Here is a 13,861-nt window from a genome sequence, read left to right as displayed (position 1 = left end):
TTGTTATTTTTTGAGTTGCCTGTTAGGTTCTGTGTGTGGCTCTAAAAAGTAATTAAATTTCTGTGGTGTGTAGGTGCTTTCATAATAGTCATTCCTGCCTTCCCAATGATGTAGTGGTAACGTCATTGCCTTCTAATCAAGGAGTCTCAGGTTTGATACCTGGTCGAGGCACATAGTAGTTTGGACACTACTTTAATATGTAGTTATAGTCCCAAGTAGCTTCTCTGTGCATAAAGTTGACTTGAAAATTAACTCAAAAGAGTCATTCCATATCAAATCAACAAAAATATAATTGGTTGCATGACCAGTTTAGAAATATTATATTTTTAGCCAGGGGCATAACGATATTCATGGGGACTACTCAAGCGGGGCCCCCACAGTTACTGATATGAAGTAAAAGTAAAGTGTTCCCTTCGGGTTTGCACCATGCCATGAAGGCGAATAGGGGGTGTGGAGTTAGGACCTGACACTTTCTTGATCATGGCCGAAGGTGGGGATGATGTGATCAGCACCACACATCCTGGCTGCCTTTACCCCCAAGAGTTTCCTCCAGGTACCCACTTTATACAACGCTGGGTGGACACTGGAGCCACTTGAATAGGTGGGGAAAAATCCCGGTTCTTCCCTGCCGGGGATCAAACCTGGGTCTCTCGCATGGTAGTCAGACACCCTAATGACTGAGGTACTGGGAGTAAAATACATTCTTTACTCATTAACAAATTAAGATTAGTTATTAATTACTGATATTATAGTGGCTGAATTTACGAATGCAAAAAGTGCGTAATTTTAGCATGTGGGGTGTAAGGAAATATAATTATCTTTATTATGATTACAGATGTTTGTTTTTCATAAATGCTAGAAACGAATAGTACAAAATAGCTAATAAAATAGATACTGTTAGATGCATTCTTTACTCATCAACAAATTAAGATTGATGATAAAATTACAATCCTTAAACATTATGGATTAACTTTTTAGCTTTTACGCGCAAAAGCATTGATTCCCTTATTGGACTTAATTTTTTGACTGTCATTTTCAGTTGAAAGTAATTTATAATTTTAAATTTTGAAACCGATCTCTCTAACTTTGCTGCTGTAAGTTGATCAGTAAGGCAGTCACTGGCTTCCATATGGCTTCCATACAATGCATTATTTGTGTTGCCTAACTGATGTCATACCTTTGAAACGATTGTCCAGTTGTGAGCAAATTGTGTCTATCATCGGGTAAAATAATGATACGTTGAACCAGCTCTCTTGGTTGGGTAGTCTTTGGACAGAGTTTGTCAAAGTGATTCCTTTGTCAGAGAATTCACTAGAAGTCGTCGTACTTGGCACATATTTTCATCATTTTAACAAGTGATTCAAATGATCTCTGAAGTTCCTTTATATCTAAGAGAGCGTTCTGTAAGATACCACGTGCAGCCATACCAAGAAAGTCTGCTTATAATGACTTAGAAGCGATATTCATATCCTCCAAGACTTTACATTGAACCGTCACTAATAAAATGAAACTGAAAGATTAAATTTTTACCTTGAGGTCAATAGCCCTACCTCATTCATTTGGCTACCTGCTTGTTAATATTATGAAAGAAAAGCTTTTAGAGCATCAAAAGGTCTCTCATTAAGAGCATACACAACTTCTTATCTTCCTGCCCGTCATGTTGAATGAGATGTTTTGAGAGTTGGGTTCAGCTTATTTCTTGGTCAATGTTTTAACTCTTGCCATTGCTGTTATGAAGAAAAAAAGCCAGGCTCTTTCCTTGTTACAAGGCGCATCCAGAAAGTAAGTTTCCCTATTTTTTTTAAAAAAAAAACCAACACAGTTTCAGGAAACAATTTATTGGCAACAGGTACAGCAAAGGTTCAGCTATTTTTCAACATAGCAACCACCAGAATTGAGACACCTGTCGTATCGTGGTTTGAACTTTTGGATCCCACTGTCGTGGAACTCTGCCGCCTGTGAATGGAACCAGCGTGTGACAGACGTCTTCAGCTCTTCGTCATTGCCAAAACGCTCACCGGAGGACAGGAATTTCTTGAGGTGCAAGAAAACGTGAAAATCGCTGGGAGCCAGATCAGGACTGTAAGGTGGATGATCAAACAACTCCCGGCCAAATTCCGTCAAAACAGCTGCTGTGCGGCGAGCCGTATGTGGACGAGCATTGTCATGAAGGAGCACAACACCTGCAGTAAGCATGCCACGCCTCTTGTTTTGAATGGCACGTCGCAATTTCCTTAGTGTTTCACAGTAATGGTCAGCGTTCACCGTTTCAGCTCTGGGGAGGAAGTCAATGAGCAAAATGCCCTTCCTGTCCCAAAACACGGTGCACATCACTTTCTGTACCGACAGCGTCTGTTTGAATTTCTTCTTGACCGGAGATCCACTATGCCGCCAATGCATTGACTGCTGCTTGGTTTCCGGGGTGAAGTGCGAAATCCACGTCTCATCGCCCGTGACGATCCTGTCGAGGAAATCATCGCCATCATCATGGTACCGTTGCAGGAATGTCAGTGCTGCTCCTGAACGTTTCATTTTGTGTTCGGGTGTCAGGTTTTTCGGCACCCACCTGGCACACAATTTTTTGAACAGCAGGCGCTGCGTGACAATCTCATGCAACACGGATCGCGATATCTGCGGGAAAAGGCTACTCAACTCCGTAATCGTGAAGCGACGGTTCTCTACGATACGCTGCCGCACCAGCTCAACCAGATCATCAGTGATGAGGGACGGACGCCCACTGTGCTCTTCATCATGGACACTTTGACGACCTTCCGAAAACAGCCGACACCAGCGACGCACCTTCATCTGCTTACTCATAATGTTCGGCCCATAGACCTCACAGAGCTGACGATGAATGTCAATTGGCGCAATGCTTTGTGCATTCAGGAACTTTATCACTGACCGAACCTTGCATGCGGTGGGAGAAGGAATACGAGCTTCAATTTCGGACCACTGCTGCCTCGCTACTGGCATGCGGCGGGAGAAGGAATACGAGCTTCCACTTCGGACCACTGCTGCCTCGCTACTGGCGCCGGGCGGGATCTGTCCGCCTGGCATATGATTGATACGTCTTAGCTCTGCTGCGCATGCACAATTTACATGGCTCATTATGTTTACTTTCACGGGAAAAAAATAGGGAAACTTACTTTCTGGATGCACCTCGCATATTCTACAGCATTAGGAACAAGGGGGTGCACACACAATTTTTTCTCTGGGGGGGGCAGAGTAAGATTTCACATCTTGTCCTTTAATCACATGAACTTATGTTTATTATTAATTTATAAATCGTACAATTGAAATAGACTTGAAAATACTTTAGGGTTGTTGACAAGTTCAGACTTATTATTTAGATAAACTGAATTCGCCTGCTTCCTTTCCATAAGCATCTATAAATTGCTTGTGAAAAGTTCTTTGTCTTTTTACCTTCTCTGACAAAGATTTTATGTGTACTGTTAAAGAAAGTAATTGAAAATGACAGAGCATGAATTGTCAAGGTCAGATACAGACTTTGGGAAATGTTTTACTGACTTTTCAGGGTCCCCAACAATCGCAAAATACCAAAGGATTTGGTATTTTATGCATTATAAAGGTCTGAGTTTTCATCAAATTAACAGTTTTTATTCCTAGAGTGCAAAGATAATCACTTTAGGAGGAAATAGTGTGTAGAATTCGACATTTTCACCGCGTCGGGAAAAGTTTTCCGACCCCAAAACTTCCCAGCCTGGTCTGGAAATGACGAAATTTTCCAGTTTCAAAGTCGGCCTTCCCAATCACGTTCAAAAATTTGCCGTCCCGCATACCTCTAGTTACGACAGTCAACATGATTCTAATGTCTCTGGTGAAAACCTTTTCTCTTTATTTCGCCGGACCCTGTGGCCGAGTGGTTACCACATCATGCTGCGATGCCAAGGGTCCTGGGTTGGAATCCTGCTCGGGCTTGGTTGTTTGTGAATGTCCATTCATCATTTCATCACTCATCCCCATCTTCACAAATTAGCCAAGAGCCACAAAATGCGAAGTAAAATAAACTAAATCAATCAATCTCTTTATTTTGTTGCACATTGCAGTTAATTGCTGTAACTTACAGCCTGTAAATCACATAAAACAATATTATTTGAAGCCTAATAAAATATCGCTACAAATTAACCATTAGAATTACATGAACTACTTCTTCTTCTTTCCTGACACTACAGTCCATAACAGACCCTGGCCTCCTTCAGAATCTTCCGCTATCCATCTCTATTCACAACCTTTCTTGTCTAACTCCTAATTCCCAGCACACTCAGGTCCTCTGAAACGGCAATGGATGATGATGATGAAGAAGACTGGACTGAACATAACAGTCCCAAACCTAGAGCGACTCCAGGCAGTAGCTCTGTCTACACACTCAATGTAGACAACTTTTTACCACAAAAGTACCCTAATGTTGAGTGTGACTACATGGTAACGCTATGCGTTTAAGGGTTAAATTCATGGCAGATCAGCTTTATCTTTGCTGAAGAGTTGCACTGTATATTTTACACATGCATATTTGCTGCATGTGTGCATCTGTGAACCAAGAAAATCATTCAATGCAGAGGCTGTAGATATGAAATCTCATAATCATGACACGGGCTTGGAAGTTGATGAAAAAGTAGGAAGATAAAGAAACGTCACTTCTGCCCTTTTAGCCAAGAAGATAAAAAAAGAAATAAGGTTCATTTATTGAAAGAAAAAGAAAATCTAAAGAGAAAAAGAGTGAGTGGAGGAGGAGAAAACCCCAGTTTTGTAACCCCTTAAGGGGAAGAGAGACTGAAAGAAGCTGCAGAAAGAACAAAAGAGAGAGAAGAACATCATTCTCCAAGGCCTCACACTTTTCGACACTTTCCCTCCTCTCCCTCTTTTTTCCTCTCTCTTTTCTTTAGTTCCCAAGTGTCGACGTCACCGCACGTCACTGCTGAAATCATAATCTCCCTTCCCACTTTAACAGACTTAGGACTGTCAAATGGTACTTGCAAACTTTGATAAGTTAATAAGTAAACAACTATATTTTTTGCAAGTAACATTTGGTGTGGTTAAAAATTATGATTTCAATTTTTAAAACATCAAGAATAAAAAAAATGAAACTAAGTTCATTATCAGCTTGAAAATATTAAAAAAAATTGTAAAATTCACAAAGATTACGTAAAACATGGTTAAAAATTATATGAAAACCTCAGTACTTGATTTGCTTGTTTGACTTAGTTCAGACCTTTTGACTTTAAAGGTTCATTACTTCATTTTCTTAAGTGAGGTTTGCAGGTTGTACAACATATGCCACCAGTTGTCTAGTACAAACATATTCATATACTTCACAAAAGCAGATTAAAACAAACAAAAAGAAATGAAAATCTATTTTGTCGTGTATTAATTACAAAAAATGCAAAAAAAAAAAAAAAAAAATTGAAATTTAAGAGTGTAGTTCTGCAATTACAAAACTTACATTTGTTCACAAAAAATACAAAGAAGCTGTATCTGGAAACAAAACATATTAGAACATAGCAATACAATATTCACTTCCAACCAACAGTATACAAGTTTATTTTAAACTTAACAACTATCTTACATGAATATTTGATTATACAATCAAAATAAAATTTAAATACTAACAAGTGCCCTTACATACCTGAACCAAGAATCAAAATAGGTGAAACTTTCCAGAGTTGTCCATTTGCAATCTAAAATATCTTAATATATAAACTTAAATTCTAATTTTTAAATTTTACTAACCAGTATGTGTCCGTGAAGATGCTCAAAGCCGTGGATCAACTGACCTGAAAAAGAGAACATACTTGAAACAAACAGAATAAATTAACTGATAATATTTAAATAATAAATCAATAATACGTACATACTTACCAAAATTCCAACAGGAATTTGAAGATAGACGCAGTAGTAGAAATTGACCTGAAAAGAGAAAGCAAACTTTAATAAACAGAATAAACTGAAAGATGGCAATGTGTCTGTCTGAAAAGAAGATATTGCAACACTGCCAACCCCCAGATGAACAATTCCCAGTGTTCATCTAGAGATCGGCTACTATTCCCCCTTCCCACCTACCCTTATAGTAGGCCCCGCTCTCAAGGTGAGCGCTGGAAGCATCCAGACGTTAACAAGTTACTATCTTCTTGTCGGACAGGCACCCTGAAATAAAAATAATAAAATATTAAAAATACTCACCAAAATTCCACCCAGATAGACCCAGTAGTAGAAATTGACCTGAAAAGAGAAAGCAAACTTTAATAAACAGAATAAACTGAAAGATGGCAATGTGTCTGTCTGAAAAGAAGATATTGCAACACTGCCAAACCCCAGATGAACAATTCCCAGTGTTCATCTAGAGATCGGCTACTATTCCCCCTTCCCACCTACCCTTATAGTAGGCCCCGCTCTCAAGGTGAGCGCTGGAAGCATCCAGACGTTAACAAGTTACTATCTTCTTGTCGGACAGGCACCCTGAAATAAAAATAATAAAATATTAAAAATACTCACCAAAATTCCACCCAGATAGACCCAGTAGTAGAAATTGACCTGAAAAGAGAAAGCAAACTTTAATAAACAGAATAAACTGAAAGATGGCAATGTGTCTGTCTGAAAAGAAGATATTGCAACACTGCCAACCCCCAGATGAACAATTCCCAGTGTTCATCTAGAGATCGGCTACTATTCCCCCTTCCCACCTACCCTTATAGTAGGCCCCGCTCTCAAGGTGAGCGCTGGAAGCATCCAGACGTTAACAAGTTACTATCTTCTTGTCGGACAGGCACCCTGAAATAAAAATAATAAAATATTAAAAATACTCACCAAAATTCCACCCAGATAGACCCAGTAGTAGAAATTGACCTGAAAAGAGAAAGCAAACTTTAATAAACAGAATAAACTGAAAGATGGCAATGTGTCTGTCTGAAAAGAAGATATTGCAACACTGCCAACCCCCAGATGAACAATTCCCAGTGTTCATCTAGAGATCGGCTACTATTCCCCCTTCCCACCTACCCTTATAGTAGGCCCCGCTCTCAAGGTGAGCGCTGGAAGCATCCAGACGTTAACAAGTTACTATCTTCTTGTCGGACAGGCACCCTGAAATAAAAATAATAAAATATTAAAAATACTCACCAAAATTCCACCCAGATAGACCCAGTAGTAGAAATTGACCTGAAAAGAGAAAGCAAACTTTAATAAACAGAATAAACTGAAAGATGGCAATGTGTCTGTCTGAAAAGAAGATATTGCAACACTGCCAACCCCCAGATGAACAATTCCCAGTGTTCATCTAGAGATCGGCTACTATTCCCCCTTCCCACCTACCCTTATAGTAGGCCCCGCTCTCAAGGTGAGCGCTGGAAGCATCCAGACGTTAACAAGTTACTATCTTCTTGTCGGACAGGCACCCTGAAATAAAAATAATAAAATATTAAAAATACTCACCAAAATTCCACCCAGATAGACCCAGTAGTAGAAATTGACCTGAAAAGAGAAAGCAAACTTTAATAAACAGAATAAACTGAAAGATGGCAATGTGTCTGTCTGAAAAGAAGATATTGCAACACTGCCAACCCCCAGATGAACAATTCCCAGTGTTCATCTAGAGATCGGCTACTATTCCCCCTTCCCACCTACCCTTATAGTAGGCCCCGCTCTCAAGGTGAGCGCTGGAAGCATCCAGACGTTAACAAGTTACTATCTTCTTGTTGGACAGGCACCCTGAAATAAAAATAATAAAATATTAAAAATACTCACCAAAATTCCACCCAGATAGACCCAGTAGTAGAAATTGACCTGAAAAGAGAAAGCAAACTTTAATAAACAGAATAAACTGAAAGATGGCAATGTGTCTGTCTGAAAAGAAGATATTGCAACACTGCCAACCCCCAGATGAACAATTCCCAGTGTTCATCTAGAGTTCGGCTACTATTCCCCCTTCCCACCTACCCTTATAGTAGGCCCCGCTCTCAAGGTGAGCGCTGGAAGCATCCAGACGTTAACAAGTTACTATCTTCTTGTCGGACAGACACCCTGAAATAAAAATAATAAAATATTAAAAATACTCACCAAAATTCCACCCAGATAGACCCAGTAGTAGAAATTGACCTGAAAAGAGAAAGCAAACTTTAATAAACAGAATAAACTGAAAGATGGCAATGTGTCTGTCTGAAAAGAAGATATTGCAACACTGCCAACCCCCAGATGAACAATTCCCAGTGTTCATCTAGAGTTCGGCTACTATTCCCCTTCCCACCAACCCTTATAGCAGACCCCGCTCTCAAGGTGAGCGCTGGAAGCACCCAGACGTTAACAGGTCACTATCTTCTTGTCAGACAGACACCCTGAAATTAAAATAACAAAATATTAAAAATAAAATACTCACAAAAATTCCAGCCTGACCTCGAACTTCTTTCTTGATGGTAGAATGGTACAGTTGGGTCTCGTACATCTGCATATTGTCTTCCCTCCTCCCGGAACCTAAAAACAAATCGCATACTTCTGTAAATATTGGTTAGTTATTATTACACTCTAGAAGTACATACAAAAAAATGTAAAAAAATATAGCTATTATCATTGTAGGAATCACAGAATAGAACCAAGCTGATTATGTATTACAATAGCTTGATGGTCAAGATATCTCACAAGGTCAGTCTTCGAAGTTATCAAATTTACAGATATTCAGTTGGATATCAACTTGGAAGATCAAGATGTGTATGCCGATATGACATTTTAAAAGACTATGGGTATATGTACCACGTCAACTAAATTTTTGTATTTGGCAGCAAGTCTTTTCTTCCCTAATCGGTACTGAAGTAAACACTCCTTTTCTGGCCAAGACTTAACAAATGGCTTCTTGTTGGAAATGCACATTCAGCACATTAAGCCCCGTTACCACTGCTAATTGGTTTTGTAAGCCAGACTTCACTACAGTTTCTTTCAAGTGCTTCCTCCAGTCACCCTCACAATTTTTGGGTCAACACCAAACATTTGTGGATTCCCACTGGGAATCAAACCTGATACCACTTGCACCAAAGGTGTGGGCCCTAATCATTTGGCTATGTGCCAACTCAGACTTACTGTTTGTTTTTAATTTCTCCTGCCTCTTTGATAGAGTAGTTATCATATCACCCTGAGTTACCAGGGGTTTCACGGTTAAATCCTGGATGATGAATAGATTGTGGGAAGCATATATCAAAAATAGAAATATAATTTTGAAAGTTGGTAGCATCAATACATATCAGTTTGTATTTCAATTGCTGCATTTTCCTTCAATGTCAAATCTATTGATATTGCGTTAGTGTATGTAATACCTTATGTTAAAATTCATGGTAAAGTGCAAGTAAGAAGACACTGGGTTAGGCATGTGCAGTGGAAAATCATGTAACTTGACCAATTAGCATTGTTGTTAACGTATTCCCAATGATTTTATGATTGTAATGAGTGAAAATGAAGTTCTAAATATTAGGGATGAGCAAAGTACTGCACAATGGTGTAAAGATAGCTGCAGTCTTGTTTTCCCCATGCACTCACTTTCCCTCTCATGTTCATTGGGCAAGCCCCCTCGAGTCACTACTTGTTTTGGGACTTGTTTTCGTTAACTTGCTCTAGATATTTCTGGGACAGAATGAAGACTTAATATTTATGTGATTTACGCTCTCTCAAGTATAGTAGTTATTACCCTATTTCTTTATCAATCATCGAATTAAATTATATAAAGAGAATGCATTAAATTGTAACATGAGACAGTTTTTTTATTTGTCTGTTTTCATGTCCACTTGTAAGTGCAAATATTATTCAATGTTTTCTATTCAACCTCCTATTTCATTAAATATTCCCTCTACATTTTAATACACTATGTACAGAGTCAAAAATTAATAAAAATAAAATTAGTAAGACAAATATTAATAAAAAGAATATGTTGGAAACTGAAAATCTTATGCAAAGATTGCAAATAAGACAACTCATGGCTAGTATTCTGGATGTTCTTCACCTGAAATTGAGAGAAAAGTTTGAAAGTAAAACAATCGAGGCATAGTATTCTTGCAAATTTCTATCATTCTACCGTTACATTATAAATGTTCTATTCTGTTATAGTGAGATAAAAAAAGAAATGTGATTCTTGATTTAATTTCATTTTGAGGGATGGCCAAAATTCTGCATGACAAATATCTTGAATTAAAATTTTTCAGTATACACTACGAAGGCAACAGATAATGTGGAAGCTTGAATTATTCAGATATTCATATCAAGATAATCCAATTGATAATCTAGATGAGTGGTATTCCAGATATGTGGGAAATGGATAAATAGTATCCGATGTCCAAATTTCTGAAATCCAGATAAATGTTATCTATATTTACCCATTAGATGTAAGCTCTATCACCATATCTGTTCCCTATGAAGCCAGGTCTAATTTAATTGTCATCTCCCTAAAGTCAGTTCAGCCACACTATTTTGCTCAGTAATAAAAGTATTAATCACTGCTTTCTTGCTTTATCTATTAATAGCTGATTGCCTGGGTATTTTTTTATACTAATCTTCTATTAGACAGGAAAATAATGAATTCTAACTATAGTGTAAAATGAACTTGGAGTTGAACGGCATTGACAGTGTCACTGTTCATCTTAGCGACCCCGTAAACTATGGATTCCACACTAATATTGGTGTCGTTTCCAACTATTTTTACATGTCACTCCCTTCCCACCCCCAACCCTAGGGGTCCCTAGGGTGTATTGGAGTTGAACGGCATTGGGAATGTCACTATTCATCTTAGCAATCCCGAAAACTATGGATTCCCACTAATCGGTCGTTTTACATGTCACCCCTTCCCACTCCCACCCCTATGGGTGCCAGAAGTGTCTTGGAGTTGAACGGCATTGGAAGTGTAACTATTCATCTTAGCGACCCCGAAAACTATTGGATTCCACACTAATATTGGTAGTTTTCGATTATTTTTACATCACCCCCTTCCCACCCCTAGGGTTGCCAGACTTGTCTTGGGGTTAAACAGCATTGCAAGTGTCACTATTCATCTTAGCAACCCCGAAAACTATGGATTCCACACGAATTATAACACCATTAAGCCTTGTTTCCATAATATGAAAAACTCAATATGCTGACCAAGGCAGAAATTTATTTTATTATAAAACATAAGCCCAGGGCGAGCCTCAGCTACTGGGCGGGTTGCAGGTGGCAGATAGCGAATGGCCCCCATATATGGGGGTTAGCTGCAAATAAGGGGAAACCCGAATAAGCAGTCCCGGACCGAGGCAAACTGCTGCCTTGCAGTGAGAGGGAGAAACCTCAAAGGCTAAGGGAAGAAACCCTAAAAGAAAATCTAGCAGGCCGAGGGCTATAAGGGAGGCAGCCCCTCCCACAAGGCTTTGGAACTAGGGCTGATAACCCGAGTGTCCGAGATGAAATTATTAAAAGAAACTACAGAGGAGAAACCGGACTGATTAAACTGTTGACGACCAAGAGAGGGAAAAGGATAATGAGAGTGGCAACCTGGAATGTACGTGGACTTGCTGGAAAGGAGTTGGAATTAATGACGGAAATGGTGAGAGCAAAGTTGAATATATTGACGGTGACAGAGACCAAGAAAAAAGGAAATGGATATGAAGAAATAATAGAACCAAATAGTGGTGAAAGGTTTCTAATGTTTCATTCAGGCGTAGGCAAAGAACAGAGAGCCAAAGGAGGAGTGGCTATAGTAATCTCCGAGGCCTACAGACATTATGTTAAATGCTGGAAATTCATCAATGAAAGAATAATCTTGGTAACTTTAACCTTTAACAGTAGCATAAATGAAGACACTACTTTTATTGCTATATATGCACCAAATGAAGATGATATAGCAGAAGAGAAAGATAGATTTTACAAAGAGCTGCAGAGGACAGTGGATGACACCATGGGAGCCGTTTTTGTATTAGGTGACTTTAATGGCAAAGTTGGAAATAACATAGAAGGAATGGAAGGGCTGGTAGGGAAATACGGCGAGACGCACCAGAATAATAATGGGAGAAGATTACTAGATATGTGTGCAGGAAATGATTTTGAAATTATGAACACAATGTTCCCACATAAAGAAACACATAGATATAAAAGAGGAGTCCCCAGCTGAAAGGAAAAATCTATTATTGACTACATATTGACACAGAGGAAACAGTGGAGATTTATCTTAGATGCAAGAGCATATAGAGGTTACGAGATTGGAAGTGACCACTATTTAGTAATTATGCAGTTACATGTTAATATCAAGACCAAGGACCCTCGTGATAACAGAAGGAAACCTATAGAAAGAATAAAGGTATATAAATTGAGAGAAGAGGCAAGACTAAAAGACTATCAAGAGGCTGTGAAACAAAGGGTGGAGACATTGGAATGGTCTACTATGAGAGAAGATAAACTGGAAGAAATATGGAGTTTATATAAAGAGGCAATCTTAGGAGCGGCGGCCAAAATCTGCGGAAAGCAGCAACAGAGAAGAACAGCATTGTGGACAGAAGAGATAAAAGAAATGGTAAAGGAAAAGAAGCAACGGTGGAAAAATACCTACTCACAAAACATTTAAGTGACTATGAAGCTTACAAACATCAAAGATTAGTAGTGAAGAATATAGTGAAAGATGCAAAACAACAGTCATGGGAAAAATTTGGAGAAGCAATGGAAGGAAACCTACAAAATAACCAAAAGCTGTTCTACAAAGTATTAAAATCGATGCGAACAGAGAAGCAATGTCCTCTTAAGTTCATAAAAGACAAAAGTGGTAACCTCCTCTGAAGTGAAAATTATATTATGGAGCAGTGGAAAGAATATTTCCAAGAATTGCTTGGAGGAAATATGGAAATTGAAGAAAAGGAGAAAGAACAGACTGAGGAAGAAAAACAGCAACACCAAGAGGAGGGAGAAACTGAAGAAGAAATAACTATGGAGGAGCTAAAAAGAGCACTAAAGAAAATGAAACTAGGCAAAGCGGCAGGACATGACCAGATAGCACCTGAGATGCTTAAATTCATGGGCAAAAGTGGTCAAGACATACTACTCAAGATTATTAATCTCATTTGGAAAGCAAAGAAGATACCAGCTGAATGGGAGTTTAGTGTCATTGTGCCAATATGCAAAAAAGGAGATAATAGAGACTGCAAAAACCATTGTGGGATATCGCTATTGAGTGTGCCGGGGAAAGTATATGCGAGGATACTAGAAGATAGAATAAGGCAAGTGGTAGAGCCACAGCTAGACGAGGCACAGTGCGGATTCCGACCAGGAAGAAGCACACAAGACCTCATATTTACCATCAGACAGATCAGTGAAAAACTGATGAGATATGGAAAAGAGGCACATATGGCTTTCATAGATCTAGAGAAAGCCTTCGACACCATTCCGAGGGATGAAATATGGAAAATACTAAAAGAAATGTTAGCAATCAATTAATTACAGCAACGCAGAGTCTGTATAAGAAATGTAGAAACTATGTCCGCAACTGCAATGCAGAGTCTCAAGAGTTTGAGACTATAGTAGGACTTAAACAAGGATGTATCCTTAGCCCACTCCTCTTTATCACCTTAATGGATGATGTTATTAAATCATGCAATGGGAAGGTACAGAAATTCAAGCTGGGGTATAGGTTTTTAAAACCAATATATATAAACCATTGTGCCTTCGCCGATGACATATTAATATTGGGAGATTCCGAAAGAAATTTACAAAAGAACGTGAGAATCTGGGAAAAAGAGTTAAAAAAGAGGGGTATGAAGATAAATGATAAAAAGACTCAGACCATGATGATGGCACGACAGCCAAATATACATCAGATTGCTTTGAATAATGGAACGACATTAGAACAGACTACAGA

General features: G+C 38.8%; 1 protein-coding gene across 1 annotated transcript; it reads left to right on the top strand.

Moving 5' to 3' along the window:
* Positions 1 to 11,497: 11,497 nt before the first annotated feature.
* On the top strand, positions 11,498 to 12,127 carry LOC145981910 (protein CFDP2-like). Its single transcript, XM_083115406.1, has one exon. The coding sequence runs from the start codon at positions 11,498 to 11,500 to the stop codon at positions 12,125 to 12,127; it is 630 nt and encodes a 209-aa protein (XP_082971532.1).
* Positions 12,128 to 13,861: the final 1,734 nt, after the last annotated feature.

The sequence above is a fragment of the Lepisma saccharinum genome, chromosome 30 (assembly GCF_977018435.1).
Source record: "Lepisma saccharinum chromosome 30, izLepSacc3.1, whole genome shotgun sequence".
Lineage (NCBI taxonomy): Eukaryota > Metazoa > Arthropoda > Insecta > Zygentoma > Lepismatidae > Lepisma > Lepisma saccharinum.
This window is presented reverse-complemented; position numbering and strand designations above follow the sequence as displayed.

Coding starts and splice junctions, on each gene's coding strand:
- LOC145981910 (XM_083115406.1), top strand. CDS start 11,498: ATGAGAGTGGCAACCTGGAATGTACGTGGACTTGCTGGAAAGGAGTTG.